This window comes from Cebus imitator, unplaced genomic scaffold (assembly GCF_001604975.1).
Source record: "Cebus imitator isolate Cc_AM_T3 unplaced genomic scaffold, Cebus_imitator-1.0 Scaffold20, whole genome shotgun sequence".
In the NCBI taxonomy this organism is placed as follows: Eukaryota; Metazoa; Chordata; class Mammalia; order Primates; family Cebidae; genus Cebus; species Cebus imitator.
This window is the reverse complement of record NW_016107335.1, coordinates 8,297,454-8,318,029: the sequence shown is the minus strand read 5'-3', so window position 1 is coordinate 8,318,029 and position 20,576 is coordinate 8,297,454. Positions and strand designations below refer to the sequence as shown.

Below are 20,576 nucleotides of genomic sequence, written 5' to 3'. Positions count from 1 at the left end.
TTCTTGACCTGAAATTGACAACTTTCATATCAGGTTACAAACTTTCCTCACAGCCCCCTTGCCTTCTATTCTGCTATCTTATGAGAGTTGCAGCAACGGGCTTGGGCTTACTCATCTTTCTGAGCCTTATTTTTACTTCTTTAGAAATGGAGATGATAATTTCTACTTCCTAGTGTTGCTGTAAGCATTAAATGAGAAGAAGATATAAAACTCAGGACTGAGCCAGAAGGAATTAAGTGTCTTAATGGATAAGGGGTTACCCGTTTACTTTTTCTTACCCATGCAATGCTTATTTTTACTTTAGAGCCATTCACATTATTTCCTTCCACCTGTCTGTTTATCTGTCCCCAAAGTTCTCCACATTTCCAAATCCTCCCTTCCTTTAGTGAAAAACTCCTGCATGAAAACCTCCACAACTTGAGATCTTTGATCCTCTGCTGTCTGTCAATCAGACAATGCCTCTTGGACCCCATTTCTCCATGTATGCTGGTTTCATTTCCTCAGCAACATGGGAAGACATCTGTAGAGATGGAGCCAGAATTATTTCTTCTTCTTTTTTTCCCTTACTGCATCCTCTGCCACATGACAGACACATCAGAGGTTTTAAACTTTACTTGGAGTTCATGGCAAATGGCCCAGTCATTCTGATGGTCCCCAGGGGTGCTAGTTTATAATATTAGCTCCTTTTCAGACTTACCTGTATATTAGATCAGTGGTTCTCAAAATGTGGGCCATGGATCAGCAGCATCAGTATGAATTGGAAACTCATTAGAAAGTAAGGGCTTCATCCTTAACTACTGAATCAGAAGCTCTGGAAGCAGAATCAGGAAACTAAGTTTCAATAACCACCCCCCGCTAAATGAGTCTGATGCCTGCTAAAGTTTGAGAACCACTGAGCTAAAGCTTTGTCTGTTAAAGGACTCTCACCTATGATTAAATCAGCTGAAATAGAGATCCTAAGAGAGTTTTTAAAAGCACATCTGAAATGTAAAAGTGTTAGGTGAGAAAAGTCAGCATAAGACCCTGTCATCTAAGATGAACCTAGAAGAAACAAAATGGAGAAGTGCTTTGGGCCATCAGGAAACAGCCTAAGTGTCCCTGAAAGTTGAGGCGCCTCAGAAATAAACCTCCAACTTTTATTTGTAGCTGGGCGCAGGCTTCAATTTCACTAGTCATGGCGGTGACCCAACTTCAATAGTGCAAATGATACAGCAATGCCCAAGCACAGTGGTTCTCAAAGTGAGGTCCCCAGGCCAGAAGCATCATGGGAATTGTCAAAAATGCTATTTTCAGGCTCCATTCAAAACCTACTAATTCAGAAATTCCAAGGATGCTGCCTAGCCATTTGTATTTTAATAAACTCTTTAGGTGATTCTGATGCAGGCTAAGAAAACCTCTGTGCCTGAATTTCAGCCCTTTCAGATCACATAGGACAAGACAGTCCTTGGGACTGTCATTGGGAATTCATCCTTTACATGCACTTTTCCATTTAATTCAGACAATTCTACTGAATAGTTTAAATTGCTCCCATTTTAAGATGAGGGAAATTAGGCTCAAGTTTGTGTAAGGGCATTTAGCTGGTCAGTGGCCCAGTAGGAACTGGAACTCAGTTCTGTGCAATTCCAGAACCCCAGTGAGAATACGGAGGACATATTTTGGGTGTATGTGATCACTGATGCACTGAGTAGTTAAAAATTTATGATGTGGGAGACTTCAGAGAAGGATGAAGAGGGAAAGTTAGAGAAAGACAAATAGAGCCATATCTGTTTTTTTAATGGATGATATTCAAGCCCAGGATCTGTAGCAAGTTAAACCTATAGAGGTTATCCCTTTTATGAGATGTGGCAAAGACAACAGGCAACAGACCACATCAAAGAAACCTTCCAGTGGACCCCCAGCATTTAAGGACTTGAATTGTTTTTTGTTTGTTTGTTTGTTTTGAGGTGGAGACTTGCTCTGTCACCCAGTCTGGAGTGCAATGACGTGGTCTCAGCTCACTGCAACCTCTGCCTCCCAGGTTCAAGCAATTCTCTTGCCTCAACCTCCCTAGTAGCTGGGATTAAAGGTGCCCACCACCACACCCAAGTAATCTTTTGTAATATTAGTAGACTCAGGGCTTCACCATGTTGGCCAGGGTGGTCTCAAACTCCTGACCTCGTGACCCACCCACCTCAGCCTCCCAAAGTGCTGGTATTATAGGCATGAGCTGCTGTGCCCAGCCAAGGACTTGAATTGCTAACCCTTCACTTGAGCTATTAATATTTGATCTGTATTCAGCTCCTTTGACTTCCTTCTCAGGAAAGTCATGTTTAAAATTTTTTTTTATTTATATGCATTATTTTCCCCTTGCCTAACCACTGTCCTGATGGAAAACCTTTACCCATGAGAGAGGAATGGGGCACATGTTTTAGCAGAGGGGAATTTCAGCCCTTTCAGATCACATAGGACAAGACAGTTTTCTACCCTCTCTGAGGACAGAGCTTGCTGCTGTAGCAGCCCTGGGTCTTGTGGTTTCCTTTCACACACAAGTTATTTTTCACACTTGGCAAAACACCTAGAAACCAAGTTCCTCTCAACACTCAGGGAGATGAAACTCAGGAAGGACAAAAAATGAAAATGAAAATATATTATGGGAGAGTGCTTGGAGAAGAAATGGGGTAGGGGCTGACAGCGTTATGAGCAAAGGAAACAGAATGTGCTGGTGACCCCAGTGGGTTCACCTCAAAGGTTACAGCCAGGATTCCTCTATGCTTGCTTTGACTCATTTGTTCTGTTTCCATGCACTGAGAGGGTGGGGTTGGTGGGAGGCAGAGCAAGTGGAGGAAGACCACAAGTAAAGCTACCAAAATTCAGATCATGTAAAGCCTGATGAGGGAGAAGGTTTTTGAATCCATAATTCACACAGCCCACAATTACACATATCTGACTGTAACATACCCAGGTTCAAGCCTGGAGTGATTTTCCATTTTCTATAATAAAACATTCAGGATCCAAACTTAATTATAAGTTTCTGCAAAAATCATCTGCTCAAAACTCCAGCCTTATTTCTACACAATCTGACTTCCCATCTCAAGGATCTAGCCATCCTTGGCTTCCTTTGATTAACTAAGAGCTCCATGTTTTTGCTTCTCTTGGAATATGCTTTATCTTCTTCCTGAAAAAACTTCTAATCTCTTTCCCTAACTTCTACTCACTATTCAATTTCAGCTCAAACAATGTTACTTTTTCTAAGAAGTCTTTTCCAGCTACCCGAACTAGCAGTTTAGCAGATCCTCTATGCACTCTTAAAACATCCTAGTGTTCTCCTTAATAACATTCATTATGCTACAGTTTTTGTTCATTGTCATGTTTGCCTGAGAAAGGAGGTAGTGATAAGGAAAAGGTGGTGATGATAAAAATAGGAGAAGGAGACTTTTATAGGATGGGCAAGGAAGAAAGTAAAATATTTGATTGATTAGTTATACAGTTACCTTATTTGGTCTACCCTGTTGTAAAGTCCATAGTTATGTTTGCTGGCTACTTCTAGTTAGTTGAGCTTAAGTTCTGCTTTTATTTAATATTAAATATTTACAAGAAATAGCTCAAATTAAGTCTTGCTTATCTTTGCAAATCAAGTAAGGTCAAGGTCATTCGCAAGGTGTAACTGCTTTTGTCTGCTTAGGGATTCTCCGGGTCTGGTCTCCATTTTAATTTACTTTAACAAAAAGAGATGAAACCCTGAAGCCAGATCCAGCTAGAACTAGGGCAATCGAAGAGAGAGTTGCTTCGTCTTAGAAATGGATAAGATTACTTATGAACATCAAGGCAAAAATCCAGAATTAGCTATTAACAAATAGAATCCAGCAATGCTTTGTATGATTAAGATTTGTCTAAGTATGCAAAGAATTCAATATTAGGAAATATTTTTATATAATTTAATGTATTATAAAGCTATGAAGCAACATAATCTGATCACCTCCTTAGCTGTTGAAAGGTAATTTAGTAAAATTAAATGTCTAATTGGTTCCTTTTTCCCCATAATAAAATTTTTTAGCTCAACGTCAAAGCCTGCATCGAGTTTAGTGGGAAACACTGAGATATTGCCACAAAAGTTAGGATCAAGATAAGGAAGCCTACTATCATTGTGATTACTTAACATTCTCTTAGAATTAATTTATTTCTAGCCGAAATAAATTAACAGTGGAATCTACCAACTTCCTTGGCATTTGTGCCTTTCTTTTCTTGTCCAGATGAAATCTTTAAAACACTCTTTTTTCACTCTTGAGAAGAGACAGTTGGCCCACATGACAGCAAATAACTACTGATTAACTTTCACATTTGAAGTGTTTATTTTGTATAATGGCATGAAAGAGAATTTCAGACACAGACACGTCGTGGGATTCTTTGACAGGAAGCTCAGTGAAAATTCAAGAGAGGATGCAGGCAGGAGTTTTAGTTTTACTTTCTTTTTTTCTTCGAGCTGAGCTATAAGATAACAGGTCCGAACAGGGAGCCAGCTGTTTCTTTTGACAGTAAATCAGGTAAGCCAGATTTACATAAAGTCTGCAGTGTTGATTTTTAGGTCCCAAGCCATGCACAAACATTTTAATTTTTCTTAGAACAAATTTGTTCTATTTTAAGAGAAACAATTTAGAGTGACTGCCTTTTCCTTAAGTGAAGCCAGTTTACAGGAAACCAATGTAATTTAGTTTACACATTACTGGCAAAGAATTCCCATAGCATAAAGCCAATAAAAAGTGCTCATGGGGAAGAATTTGGGCATTAACATGTGGCTTTAAGTTTTCTGTGCTTGTAAGCTTTGTCTGTGCCTGCCAGATTTAAACAAGAGAAACTAGCTGTAAAGATGTACTGATACTTCTCACTCCATAGCAGTTCCTAGATTGCAAGGGCTTCATAACCAGTGGCTGTTGGGGAATTAGGAAAATTCAAGCAATTGACATGTCAAGTAAAGTGTATTTCTGGCTTAAAGGACTGCACAGTTTCCCAGAGTCATACTGTTAATTCAGTGACTCTCTCAGCAAAGGCTCAACATGAGGGAGGATGTTTGGAGAGAGTAGAGGAGGGAAGGAGGGAAAAACAGAGAAGGCAGCCAGGTGGACCTGTGAGAGGAAGGGAGAAAGGAAATGAGAGCAAGCTGGGAATGAGGCTTACGAATGAAATGCACTTCTCAGCTCCTCAGCAAGTGACTCCAGTTCTCTGCAAAGTACGAAGTCGTTCTCTTCCCGCCCACTTTGTCCCTTATGAGTAGACAAATGAAACATCGTTGTTTAGAAATATAAGGATCTTGGCTGGACGTGGTGGCTCCCACTTTTAATTCCAGCACTTTGGGAGGCTGAGGGGGGCAGGTCATTTGAGGTCAGGAGTTTAAGACCAACCTGTCCAACATGGTGAAACCCCGTCTCCACTAAAAACACAAAAATTAGCTGGGCTTGGTGGTGCACACCTGTGATCCCAGCTACTTGGGAGGCTGAGGCAGGAGAGTTGCTTGAACCTGGGATGCGGAGGTTGCAGTGAGCCAAGTTTGTGCCACTACACTCCAACCTGGGTGACAGGAAAAAAGAAAGAAAGAGAGAGAGTGAGCGAGAGAGAGAGGAGGAGGAAGGAAGGAAGCAAGGAAAAGAAAGAAAGGAAAGAGAGAGAAAGAAAGGAAGGAAGAAAGAAAATAAAGAAAATTTAAAAATAAATATAAGGATCTTTCATGATTTAGAACTGAAAAATAGGTTTTTTGTCTCTGTCCTTTAGGAGCACCAATGGACCAAACTGAATGCAGTCACTCAGGTAAGGAAGTGACTTCATCTGTGTGTGTGTGTGTGTGTGTGTGTGTGAGTGTGTGTGTGTGTGTGTGTGTCTTCTGATGATGTTGGGACAAAATTAAAAAGGGTGAGGGATCTTATTCTAACCCCTGAAACTACTAACAACACCAGCAGCTGCAAATTGTAGGGGGTTTTTGTTTTGTTTGTTTGTTTTGAGACAATGTCACTCTGTCGCCCAGGCTGGAGTAAAGTCGTGTGATCTTGGCTCACTGCAACCTCCACCTCTTGGGTTCAAGCGATTCTCCTGCCTCAGTCTCCTGAGTAGCTGGGACTAAAGGTGCCTGCCATCACGCCCGGCTAAATTTTTTTTTTGTATTTTTAGTAGAGATGGGGTTTCACCATATTGGCCAGGCTGGTCTTGAACTCCTACGTATGATCTGCCCACTGCGGTCTCCCCAGTTGCTGGGATTACAGGCATGAGCTGCCGCACCCAGCCTGAAAATTGTTGAGATACTCACAGGATCCAAAATATGCATCCAGGCTTTTCCCTTATGCACAGATCTTTCAGATCTCTTTGAAATATTCCTTCTCTTACCAGTCTTCTCCTCCTTCTCTCTCATTTCTATAGATTCTTTGTCTCACTGTCTGTCTCTCTCTCTCGTTCCCTTCGTTTCCCTTGTCCTCTCTCTCTCTCTCTCTTCTTCCTACACCTGTTTCTGCTCTCTATCTGTATGGTATGGGCTTCTCTCTCTGTGTGTCTTGACCTCCCCTTTCCCACTCCCTCCTCCTCACTCTCTGCCCCTCACCAGGCCTGTCTTCAGTCTCTTACATCAAGAAGAGCCCAGATCTCTCTTTCCTCCAAGTTCCCTTCACACTCAACCTTCACCTGTGAGAAATAGGGGTCTCTCACTTCATCGTGTCTGGAACTTGTTTACTGAGCAAGCTGAACTCTGAGATCCAAATGAGAAACAACTTTTTTTCCTCCCAGAACTGCCTCCTATTATGCAATCTTAATCTCTTTTGGGGGGCATGGAGGTGGGGGGACTGAGTCTCAGTCTGTGGCACAGGCTGGAATACAGTGGCGTGATCTCGGCTAGTGAGATCACCTCCATCTTGGGTTCCAGTGATTCTCCTGCCTCAGCCTCCAGAGTAGCTGAGATTATAGGCACGTGCCACCACGCCTGGCTAATTTTTGTATTTTTAGTAGAGATGGGGTTTCACCATGTTGGCCAGGCTGGTCTCAAACTCCAGACCTCAAGTGATCTGCCCACCTCGGCCTCCCAAAGTGCTGGGATTACAGGCATGAGCCACTGCGCCCGGCCACAATCTTGATTTATTGATGCCGTCTCAGGCGGTTGCCTTTCTGGTTAATACAGACTGGAACAGTCTATTCATGTCACTATGACACACATATCAGGTGTTGTAGTGTTCAGTGCCGTTTAACATCAAACTTACACTCCATTTGAGTTTCTCCTTCCTCGAACTCAGCCTCAGCCTGAGCTCTAGGACCTTCCAAAAGTCCTCTTCTCCATTCCAGCTCTGCCTCCTCAACCCCCATGCTAGTTCCTCCTTCCCCATCGGGCAGGAGGACGGGTGACTGGAGGAAGGAGGTGGAGTGCTTGCGTCCCATTGTCTTTGCAGTCTTCTCCTGGCTGGTCCTCACTGCCATCCCATGCCCCATTACAGCAGATGCCCTCCACTGTGCAAGGACACTGTGGCGGCTCCACGGGGCTGATGCACTGCACGCCTCCCGCCAGAAGCTATGCACTCTCTGGCTGACTTCTCCAACTAGACCTCTGCTCCCAACCTCATGGCACCCTTGGCCTCCTCTTACTCTTACTCTTACTCCCCTTGCCATACAAGGCAGGCCTTTGGGCAGTGCCTCATCAAGGCAGCTGTGCCTAGTTATTTTCTGCAGGATCGCTTCTGTCCATGGGAAACCCTTAAGCCATTGCTGCTTTCTCCTCATCCTGGTCTCCTAGGTGGCTCTAGTCAGTCTTCTAAATTTAGAATTCTCCAGAAAGGAAATAGACACCAATTTCCACGTTTATACATGTCTCTGAACTCCAGGTAACATCTTACTTCCCTCAAAAATTTTCTCAAGAATTCTCTTTGCTTTGCTGCACTTGGATAGGCCTACCAGTTTCTGTCATTCAGCAGACACCCATCTGGGAAAGGACCTACCTATCTCTCAACTTCGGTGACATGCCCAGAATTTATGAGTGGATGTTTTAGAGACCCTCTCACTTGGCTTTGGATGGAGAGAATTCTCTTCCCTATACCCTCCCCACGGGAGAGAATGAGGCAGCACTCACTAGGAGGCCAGCAACTCAGGATTCCCACCGGTTCCCGGTTCTTTTCAGTGACTCCCTCGATTTCTGTTTTCATAGGCGAGAGGAACATCAGGGGTACAGTTTGGCCGCCTCTAAGCAAACTTCAGCAAGGCGTATCAGGAGCTGCTTGGCTGCTGTTTTCAGAATATAGAAATTTGTAATGTAAAGCCTGCTTCCTTTTAAGTAAAAGTGTCCACTGCATGTCTACTGTGAGGTCATAACTTCACTGGGCATACAGAAAATAAGATAAAATGTCCATGAATTTTGGCCAATTTGGCTGGAAGAGAAAATACTTAAATATATGCAGCAAGGGTTGGCGAAGTATTAGCAAAGCACTGATACTTCAGGCGTAGGAAGAAAATGGGCAGGTTTGAATGCCAGCTTTTCATTCACAAAACTGGTTAATTTCAACAGCCCTGAGTTCTTAGGCAAGTTGCAGATTTATGTATAAATTAAAGTGAATAAAAGGAACCAGTGGGTAAAAAGGTTAACAAACCCTTTCCCTTTCTGCCTGAGAATTTAACCTTTGGTTAAACGTTTTAAATCAGATTATCTAGTAATTTAATAAGAGTAAAATGTCTGTAACATTATTAGAACCTTTGCTTAAGACGGAAAACTTCTCTTGATGGGTGAATTATATCTCTACTGGAAGAACTATAAATACATGCTAGGAAGCTATGTTTTGAACTTCCCTGAGCCAGAGTGGCTCTTGTAACTCTCACGTTCCTTGCAGGGAATCTGGAAGTTAAGGCCCAGAGTTGCTACAAGAGACACTGGCTCCTGCGAGTCCAGGTGGCTTCTATACGTGCCCAAGGTGCCATCTCCTTGTCCTGGGATATCCCCAGGTGACCGTTTGCAGTGTTCCATGAATTGCTTCGTAAACTTCCACTGGGTGGAAGACCCCACATTGTCCCTCTGGCAAGCTAAGGCTTCCATTCTTCTGAGTAGACTAGTGTCCCAGTGAGGCCCATGGCAGTCCTGTGAGCCCGAGAAGTCATTTGAACTCTTGGTGGGCATTGAAGCACCTAACCCTAACTCATACTATTGCTAGGAGAAGTAAATTAGGTAATGCAGTTAAACCACTTGGCGCAGATCCTGGCACATTGAAAGTGCTCAGTAAATGGTAGATTTCATTAACTATTTGGGTGACTTTGTCCAAGTTACTTAACCCCTGCATACAAGTTGCCTCCTCTATAAGGAGATTGCTATAAAAAATCCTAGCTTAATTTTCACTAAGTGCTCAAGTGCACCAGCAGTCTTTTAAGTTCTTTACATATATTAACTTACTTAATCCTTAGAACACCACCACATGGAATAAACCATCATCTTCCCCAGATGCAGAAAAATTAATCAGTTGTCCAACATCATATGACTAGCAATGGAAAGACAATTAAAACTAAGCAACCCAGCTTCAGAGTCTTTATTCTTCACCACTGCATGCTGCCTCTCAGAAAGCTCATTTTCTTCATATAATCTAAGTTTCTTCTAAGCTCTGATATCCTGTAGTCAATGTAGTCTTTCTTTTTCCAACTTTCTCTCTGCAGCATGAGAGTAAAGAACAGCTAAACCCCAACAGACAATGGGCTTAGCAGGAGAGTCTTTGATTGGAAATTCCCTGCAGAAAGATCCATCTGTTATCATGGTATTCCATTTCATTCATATAGGTCAGATGTTCCTCTCTTACAGTAGAGGAATCAAGGGGTTAACCCTCAGGAACCAGAGTCACCCCTGCCTTGCAAGTTAAATCTCTCCTCTCTCCACTACAAAGTTGTATCTTGATTCTTCCATGAACCCGCCCTAGACAGGTCATTCCTTTCACTGCCATGTGGGCCAGCAGAAATGGCACCATGGCTCCTATGCCTTCCCCTTTTACGTGTCTGAAACACATTTTTTTCCCTAAAGCCTCAAGCTCCTTCATACCTCTGTCTCCATTCACTCCTCCCCGTGGAACCTTACCCACATTGAAAGGAAACGGGGAAGGAGAGAGGGAAGTTTACCATGTTCCATGACTATTTTATACAAGACGTATGCCATCCTTTCTAAGCAAAATTATTATATCCTTTATGAGTTATCAGTTGTTTCTTCATTAATAAAAATAATTTTACACTGCTCATTCTACTGTTTTGCTGGTCCAGCTGCTTCCCTGTTAGTCATGACCCCACTCTGCCCAGCCAAGGTCAGAGGAGCAACCTCTGGCCATGTAACAGAACCAGGTCACTTGGCCGACATTGAGATGGAACCCATGGCCTTGCCTTCACATCTGTGATCTCCAGAAAACTTTTCTTCTAGAGACTCAGGACAGAATGATTGAGGCAAGAATTACATGATGAAAAATGTTTCTAAATCCATCTCATCCCCAGTATGTTTTCCTAGGCTCCAACATGGCAATACCCTGCAGTCCTAGAGAAGTTAGCTTTCATTTCACATATGAAATAGATTGTGAGAGTATCTTTTTATGTGACAGGGAATACCTCCTTATTATTAAAAATATTCCACGGCCATGGCCAGGGTAGTAGTAACACAGACCACTTGCTCCTCACAGGACCACTTGCAAAGGGTCAATGTGCTAGCAGATCTGAGCTGATTATCATCCTGGTGGGCAAAACAGGAACTGGCAAAAGTGCTACAGGGAACAGCATCCTCAGGAAGCAAGCATTTGAATCAAAGCTGAGTTCCCAGACCTTGACTAAGACTTGCAGCAAAAGTCAGGGAAGCTGTGGAAATAGAGAGATGGTCATCATTGACACACCCAATATGTTTTCTGCGAAGGACCACTCTGAAGCCCTGTACAAAGAAGTGCAGAGATGCTACTTGCTCTCTGCACCAGGACCCCATGTGCTGCTCCTGGTGACTCAGCTGGGCCGCTATACCTCACAGGACCAGGAGGCTGCACAGAGGGTGAAGGAGATCTTTGGAGAGGATGTCATGGGACACACAATTGTCCTCTTTACCCACAAGGAAGACCTCAATGGTGGCTCCTTGATGGATTACGTGTGTGACTCGGATAACAAAGCCTTAAGCAAGCTGGTGGCAGCATGTGGTGGGCGAATCTGTGCCATTAATAACCATGCTGAAGGGAGCAATTGGGATGACCAAGTGAAGGAGCTAATGGACTTGATTGAGGATCTGTTGATGGAGAAAAATGGTGATCACTATACCAATGAGCTGTACAGCCTAGTACAGAGGCTTGAATGCGGACCTGTGGGGTCAGATGGAAGATTAAAGTATTTCAAAGAGAGCCTTATGAAGTACATGGAAACTCAGAGAAGTTATACAGCCTTGGCTGAAGCAAATTGCCTAAAAAGAACCTTAATCAAAACACAACTGTGTGTTTTATTTTGTATTCAGTTGTGTCTCAGATTGCTAATTCTGTTGTTTTGCATGTTGTACAGCATGTGCTATTTGTTTTGTTGCTTACTCTTTGGTATTTGCAATTTATTCTGCAGCTTGCTGTTTATTATACCCAAAAAGTTAATGATAATTTTGAGAACGGTTATTAGACTAGAACGTAGGACTCTTAGGTTATAGTTACAGATCCCAGTTATTATTTACTCACTGTCAGTTAGTGGGGGAATAACAGTGCTTTCCCTGTAAAATGTGATATCTGATGTCAGAGTTGAGATTCTAGGAAATGTTTAAATCTTAGCATCACTCCAATTATTAATGAACCAAATCAAACTATAAGTTACTGTTTGCATTGAAATGTAATATCAAAGCCTTTTGAAATCTGTAAACATAAAATTCATTTGCAAATCTGTAAAGCTAGTTTTATGTGTCTAAAAACTCCTTTTCTTCTTTATAGTACTACTATTTCTACTGAATATAATGAAAGTGGCAATAAAATAACAATACATAAAATGTAAAGCTCTTTTGGTCATATGTCATTAATTCTCTTCTATAGTTTTCTCCTTAGAAGATGGTAAGTGGACACATGACTCATTTTAGCTATATTTTAGCCCTGACCTCCTTCAGATTTATCATTGAAACATAGGTAAAGAAAAATGTCAGACAAGATGGTAGACTTGATATTTTGAAGCATCATCTTGCTAGATGCAAATAGAGGCTACATTTATTAAAAGAAACAGAATTTTTATAGCTGATGAGTTCACCAGAAAAATAAATTCCAAAGGTGGAGCAAACAATATATTTTTTAAAATGAGGAACACAAACTGACACTGAGGCCTATGAGGAATAAGTGAACAAGGAATCCAGAATTGACCAATAGACAAATGTCAATACCAATCCTGAGATGAAGAAATTAACCTTGGGTTGTCAAGATTTTAATTGTCATTATTAATCTTGGGTTGTCAAGAAGAGCTGATTTGGAAGCTTCTACATTAAATTAGGACCTTCCAGGAGACTAAAACTATTCCAGATTAGTTGAATTCTTGACATCCAATAGAAGCAAACACAAATCTTCTCTAGAGGAAAACATCTCCAATTTACTTGAGTATTAAGATGGAATTAATTCAGTAAAGTGAACCCAAATCATACCCCTATGAATAAAATCAAAAAGATTAAAAAACCCAACAGAGGTAGACTCAGAAACTTTAATATTACAGTACTAGTTACAGTGTATTAAGTAGCTTTGAAATATTTTTAAAAACATACACACAGCCCAAATGAAAAAGAAACAAAAAACTACTAAAGATGATGAGCTACATTCGAAAAAACTCATAAATTTTTAATAAATCATATTATAATTGATTTTTTAAAAAATTAATGATGGATACTCATATTAATGGTGTAGAAGTGAATTCATTACATAAACTCCTCCATGGGTATTAATTATAGAAAGTAGACAGATGAAAAAGGAGAGTTTCTCTCAAACATTGCATGCATTTGTATTAAAATCTGGAACAACAAAAGATGCAGAGTATCACTGCTTCTATTTAGCATTTTACCACACATCTTATCTATCTAATAAGATCAGAAAAAGAAATAAAAATAAAAGGTATGAGTACTGTTAAGAAAGAAAAATGATAAATTTTAGATAGATAATTAGAGGTAATACAAGTAGAGCAATGACTGTCAATATAATAGCAACTTTTTAAAAGCTATGACATTTCCATATCCGGACAACAGACAGAAAAACTGAATTTAAAAAATAGAGTCCAAACTTTCTTGCCATATGAAAATACCCTAACAAGGACCAAATACCCACTTCCTGCTCCATGTGAGACAACAAAAAAATAGACAAATGATATTAAATGACAGTGTTGAAGGCAATGAACATCAGGTAACAAAAAAGAGTAATCACTGAGAATTGGAAAACAAGACAAGACTTTCAATTGTCCCAGCCCCCTGTCTTGAGAGAGTTTTCAGGCTACAACACAGAGACAGTATAACAGACAGACCCTTTGTTGACTTCAAATGATTCCTGGCTCCTGGTGTTCACACCTTTGTAGAGCTCCCCCACTTGAGTGTGGGTGGGATTTGAGACCTACTTCTAACCAATAGAACATGACATAGGTGATGGAATGTCACTCCAGTGATTTATATGGCTGCACAAAGACTTGCTTTTCCTCTCCTTTTGGCCTTCAAGGAGCAAATTTCCATTTTATGAACTGCCTATGAACAGGACTAAGTGGCAGAGAACTGCAAGTGGCCTGTAGCCAACATCCAGGAAAAAGTAAAAATCCTCAGTCGCAGCCACAAATAAATCAATTCTGTCAACATCCTGAGGGTTCAGATATTTCCCCACTCAAGCCTCTGCTAAAACTTAAACTAGCATTACAGCCTGGTGAAATCCCAAAGCAGAGAACATACAGTTAAGCTATGTCTGTACTCCTTGTCCGCACTAATCTTGAGATTATAAATCTATGCTGTTTTAAGTTGCTAAGTTCGTGGTAATTTGTTATGCAGCATTAAAAAACTAACATCTATGGAAACCAGATGGAGCCTGGCAGAATTCCTGATTTGAGAAGATGGAACTGGGATTCTGGAGATACAAAAGTGGCTAAGAGTTCACAGAACAGAGTCTGAGAGAGGAAAGAGCTACACAGAGAGAGGAATCCAGCACCTGAAGAGAGTCCTCCTTAAGTCTTCAATTGAATACTGATCAGCACACGCATGTGGTGAAGCACCCTGAGGTGACAAAAAGAACCAGTCAAGAAGATTAGAGGAAACAGTGTCCTGCACTCACTATGGACCAAGAATAACATTGGTCCCCACCAGAAGAAACAAAAAAGCTGTGATTTGTGTGGCATTGGGGAGAGTTCACAGAAGAGCCTTGCCTCAGTAGTGGGAAATAATTGGTTGTAGACTGAAAACATATCAAGTATGCCTAACAAATCTTAAAAGCAAGGCATGAAGGATTAAACTGTTTCCAAGTAACTTAAATGCATCCCAGAAGAAAGCTCAAGAATATTTACAGAAGTACAATAATATTCAGCACATAATAAGGTCAAAACCAGATGTCTGGCATCCAACAAAAAAATACCAAACATGAAAATATTCAACAAAATACTGGCAGACTGATTGCAACAGCACATTGAAAAGCTTATCCATCATGATCAAGTAGGCTTCAGTCCAGGGAATGGTTCAACATATGCAAGTCTATAAACATAATCCACCACATAAACAAAACCAAAGACAAAAATCACATGATTGTCTCAATAGATGCAGAGAAGGCCTTCGACAAAATTCAACAGCACTTTATGCTCAAAACTCTCAATAAACTAGGTATCAAAGGAACATATCTCAAAACAATAAAAGCTATTTACAACAAACCTACAGCCAATATCATACTGAATGGAAAAACTGGAAGCATTCCCTTTGAAATCCAGCACTAGACAAGGATGCCCTCTCTCACCAATCCTATACAATATAGTATTGGAAGTTCTAGCCAGAGCAATTAGGCAAGAAAAAAAAATTAAAGGGTATTCAATTAGGAAAAGAGGAAGTCAAATTGTCTCTATTTGCAGGTGACAGGATTGTATATTCAGAAGACCCTATCATCTCAGCCCAAAATCTCCTTAAACTGATAAGCAACTTCAACAAAGTCTCAGGATACAAAATCAATGTGCAGAAATCACAAGCATTTCTATACACAAATAACAGACTAACAGAGAGCCAAATCATGAGCAAACTCCCATTCACAATTGCTACAAAGAGAATAAAATACCTAGGAATACAACTAACAAAGGATATAAAAGACCTCTTCAAGGAGAACTACAAACCACTGCTCAGGGAACTAAGAGAGGACACAAACAGATGGAGAAACATTCCATGCTCATGGTTAGGATAAATCAATATCATAAAAATGGCCATACTGCCCAAAGTAATTTATAGATTCAATACTATCCCCATCAAGCTACCAATGACCTTCACAGAACTGGAAAAAACCACCTTAAACTTCATATGGAACCAAAGAGAACCTGCATAGCCAAGACAATCCTAAGCAAAAATAACAAAGCCAGAGGTATCACACTACCTGATTTCAAACTACTACAGGCTACAGTAATCAAAACAGCATGGCACTGGTACCAAAACAGAGATATAGACAAATGGAATCGAACATTTGTTTATGTACCAAGAGGCCCTGGAGGCAATGCCACATATCTACAAGCATCTTTGACAAACCTGACAAAAACAAGCAACGGGGAAAGGATTCCATGTTTAATACATGGTGTTGGGAAAACTGGTTGGCCATATGCGGAAAGCAGAAACTGGACCCATTCCTGACACCTTACACTAAAATTAACTCCAGATGGGTTAAAGACTTAAACATAAGATGTAACACCATAAAAATCCTAGAAGGAAACCTAGGCAAAACCAGTCAGGACATAGGCATAGGCAAGGACTTCATGACTAAAACACCAAAAGCATTGGCAACAAAAGCCAAAATAGACAATGGGATCTAATTAAGCTCCAGAACTTCTGTGCATCCAAAGAAACAATCATTAGAGTGAACCAGCAACCAACAGAATGGGAAAAATTTTTGCAATCTACCCATCTGACAAAGTGCTGATATCCAGAATCTACAAAGATCTAAAACAGATTTACAAGAAAAAAACAAACAAGCCCATCCAAAAGTGGGTGAAGGATATGAACAGACACTTTACAAAAGAAGACATATATGAAACCAACAAACATATGAAAAAATTCTCATCATCACTGATTATTAGAGAAATGCAAATCAAAACCACATTGAGATACCATCTCACGCCAGTTAGAATGGCAATCATTAAAAAATCTGGAGACAACGGATGCAGGGTGGAGAAATAGGAACACTTTTACACTGTTGGTGGGAGTGTAAATTAGTTCAATCATTGTGGAAAACAGTGTGGCGCTTCCTCAAAGACCTAGAAATAAAAATTCCATTTGACCCAGAAATCTCATTACTGGGTATATGCCCAAAGGATTATAAATCATTCTGTTATAAAGACACATGCACACATATGTTCATAGTGGCATGGTTTACAATAGCAAAGATATGGAACCAACCCAAATGCCCACTGACGATAGACTGGACAAGGAAAATCTGGCACATATGCACCGTGGAATATTATGCAGCAATAAAAAGCAATGAGTTCCTGTCCTTTGTAGGGACATGGATGAATCTGGAAACCATCATTCTCAGTAAACTGACACAATAACAGAAAATCAAACACCACATGTTCTCACTCATAGGCAGATGGTGAACGATGAGGACACAGGGAGGGGAGCATCACACACTGGGGTCTGTTGGAGGGGGCAAGGGAGGGACAGCAGGGAGGTGGGGAGGTCGGGGAGGGATAACATGGGGAGAAATGCCAGATGTAGGTGATGGGGGGATGGAGGCAGCAAACCACATTTCCATGTGTGTACCTATGCAACAATCTTGCATGATCTGCATATGCACCCCAGAACCTAAAGTACAATAAAAAGGAAAATCAGCAAGAAAATATGACCAATGAGGAAGAAATAAATCAATGAATAAATACCCGCCCAGAACTAACAAAAGACAATTAACACAGTTCTTACATCTGTGTTCTATATGTTAAAATAGTTAAGTAGTAAGATGGAAGACATTAAAAAGATCCAAATTTAACTTCAAGATAAAACTTACCATAAAAGATATAAGAAGTACATTGAGGCCGGGCGCAGTGGCTCAAGCCTGTAATCCCAGCACTTTGGGAAGCCAAGGTGGGTGGATCACAAGGTCAAGAGATCAAGACCATCCTGGCCAACATGGTGAAACCTCATCTATACTAAAAATACAAAAGTTAGCTGGGCTTGGTGGTTGCACGCCTGTAGTCGCAGCTACTCAGGAAGCTGAGGCAGGAGAATTGCTTGAACCCAGGAGGTGGAGGTTGCCATGAGTCGAGACTGTGCCACTGAACTCCAGCCTGGAGCCTGGCGACAGAGTGAGATTGAACTCCAGCCTGGAGCCTGGCGACAGAGTGAGATTCTGTCTCAAAAAAAAAAAAAAAAAAAAAAAGGAGTACATTGAATAGGGTTAGCAAAATATTAGACTGAAAAGAAAAAATTGAACTTATGATCATTTAAATAGATGCAGAAAAGTCTTTCTATAAAATTCAAAATCGCTTCATGTTAAAAACTTCTCAGTAAACTTAAGTATTGAAGAAACATACCTTCCAAATAATAAGAGCTATCTATGACAAACCCACAGCCAACCTCATACTGAATGGGCAAAACCTGAAAGTATGCCTCTTGAAAACTGGCACAAGACAAGGATGTCCTCTCTCACCACTCCCCTTCAACATAGTATTGAAAGTCCTGGACAGAGCTCTCAGGCAAGAGAAAGAAATAAAACAGAGCATCAAAAGAAAGTTTGTTTCTCTCTTCCAAGTGGGAAGAGAGAAATTTACGCTATCCTGTTTGCAGACAATGTGAGCCTATGTCTAGAAAATCCCATAGTCTCAGCCCAAAGGCTCCGTCAGCTTATGAGGAACTTCAGCAAAGTCTAAGGATACAAAATCAATGTGCAAAAATCACTAGCATTCCTATATACCAACAACAGTCAAGCCAAGAGGTAACTCAGGAATGCAATCTCATTCACAATTGCCTGAAAAAGAAGAAATATTTAGGAACACAGCTAACTAGGGAGGCGAAAGATCTCTATAATGAGAACTACAAAATACTGCTTAAAGGAGTCAGAGATGACACAAACAAATAAAAAAATATATACTATGCTCATGGATAAGAAGAATCAACATCATTAAAATGACCATACTGCCCAATGTAATTTATAGATTGTATGCTATTCCTAGCAAACTACCAATGATGTTCTTCACCGAACTAGAAAAAAAAAAAAAACTATTTTAAAATTCATATGGAATCAAAACAGCCTTAATAGCCAAGGTGATCCTGAGCAAAAAGAACAAAGGTGGAAGCATCATGCTACCCAACTTCAAACTATACTGCAGAGCTACAGTAACCAAAATAGCATGGTACTGGTACAAAAACAGACACATAGGCCAATGGAAGAGAATAGAGAGGCCAGAAATAAGGCCACCCACCTACAACCACCTGCCAAAAATAAGCAATGGGAAAAGGACTCCCTATTCAATAAATGATGCTGGGGTAATTGGCTAGCCATATGCAGAAAATGGAAACTGAACCCCTTCCTTATGCAATATACAAAAATCAACTCAAGACAGATTAAAGACTTAAATGTAAAACCCAAGAAATATAAAAACCCTGGAAGACAACCTAGACAATATTATTCTGGCCATAAGAACTGGCAAAAAATGTCATGAAGAAGATGCCAAAGGCAATTGCAACAAAAGCAAAAATTGACAAATAGGATTCAATTAAAGAGCTTCTGCACAGCAAAAGAAGCTGTCGGCAGAGGAAATAGACAACCTACAGAACGGGAGAAAATTTTTACAAATTATATACAAACTATGTACCTGACAAAGATCTAATATCCAGCATCTGTAAGGAACTTAAGCAAATTTATAAGGAAAAAACAAACAAACAACTCCATTAAAAAGTGAGTAAAGGACATGAACAGACACTTTTCAAAACAAGACATACATGTGAGCCAGCAAGCATATGAAAAAAAAAAAAGCTCAATATCACTGATCATTAGAGAAATACAAAATAAAACTGCAATGAGATATCATCTCACACCAGTTCAATGGCTATTACTAAAAAGTCAAAAAAAAAATAACAAATGCTGGCAAGCCTGCAGAGAAAAGGGAACACTGATACACTGTTGATGAGAGTGTAAATTAGTTCAACCATTGTGGAAAACAGTGTGGCAATCCCTCAAAGAGCTAAAAACAGAACTACTACTCAAACCACCAATCCCATTACTGGGTATATACTCAAAGAAATAGAAATCATTCTATCATAAAGACACACATGCATGTGTATGTTCATTGCAGCACTATTCACAACTGCAAAGACATGGAATCAACCTAATGCCCATCAATGGTAGACTGGATAAAGATAATGTGGTACATATACACTGTGGAATACTACACAGCCATAGAAAAGAATGAGATCATGCCCTTTGCAGGAACATGAATGGAACTGGAGGTCATCATCCTTAGAAAACAAGTGCAGGAACAGAAAACTAAATATACATGTTCTCATGTAGGAGTCAAATGATGAGAACACATGGACACAAAGAGGAAAACAACAGACATTGGGGCCTACTTTAGGGTGGGGGATGGGAGGAGTAAAAGGAACAGAAAAAACAACTATTGGGTACTAGGCTTAGTATCTGGGTGGCAAAATAACCTGTACAACAAACCCTTGTGACACAAGTTTACCTATATAATAAACATGCACATTTACCCTTGAACCTAGAAATTTAAAAAGAGAAAAGATTAATGAACTTGAAGACACAGCAATAGAAATGTCCCAACAGAGAAAACATATGCACACACACACACACACACACACACACACACACACACACACGGAATAATAGTCACTTTCAAAGAACAGAGTTTCAATGAGCTCTGGGACAACCTCAAATGGAATGTATATGTAACTGGATTCACTAAAAATAAAAGGGGAGTAGCACAGAAAAAATATTGGAAGCAATAATGGCCAAAAATTTTCCAGATTTTATGAAAACTCTAAGCACACAACCCAAGAAGTTCAATGAACCCCAAGCGAATAAAACATCCACACAAAGGGACATTATAATCAGGTTAATCAAAATGAATGATAAAAGGACAATTCTTACAGCAGCCAGAGAATAGAAGAAAACACATGTTATGTCCAGAGAAACAAAGATAAGGGGATGACAACAGATTTTTCTGAAGAACTAATGTGACAGAGAAGACAGTGAAACAGCTTACAAAGTACAATCATGTGTCGCTTAACAACGGGGATGTATTCTGAGAAGTGCACCATTAGGCTACGTCATCATTGTGTGAACATCATAGATTGTACTTACATAAACCTAAATGGCACAGCCTACTACACACCTAGGCTATATGACATGGCCTATTGATCCTACACTACAAACCTGTACCTCATGCTACTGTAGTGAATACCGTAGGCAACTGTAACACAATGGTAA

The 20,576-nt window shown here is 40.3% G+C and overlaps 1 protein-coding gene across 1 annotated transcript; it reads left to right on the top strand.

The window, feature by feature from the left end:
* The first annotated feature begins 4,349 nt into the window (after window positions 1–4,349).
* On the top strand, window positions 4,350–11,950 carry GIMAP2 (GTPase, IMAP family member 2). Its single transcript, XM_017520648.2, has 3 exons — window positions 4,350–4,520; window positions 5,743–5,778; window positions 10,629–11,950. The coding sequence occupies exons 2-3, from the start codon at window positions 5,751–5,753 to the stop codon at window positions 11,612–11,614; spliced, it is 1,014 nt and encodes a 337-aa protein (XP_017376137.1). The 5' UTR covers window positions 4,350–4,520; window positions 5,743–5,750; the 3' UTR covers window positions 11,615–11,950.
* The last annotated feature ends 8,626 nt before the right edge of the window (window positions 11,951–20,576 follow it).

What these genes read in the sequence shown, in the direction of transcription:
- GIMAP2 (XM_017520648.2), top strand. Translation starts at nt 5,751, where the DNA reads ATGGACCAAACTGAATGCAGTCACTCAG. An exon ending in AACTGAATGCAGTCACTCAG is followed by an intron (nt 5,779 to 10,628) that starts GTAAGGAAGTGA and finishes TGCTCCTCACAG; the next exon opens with GACCACTTGCAAAGGGTCAA.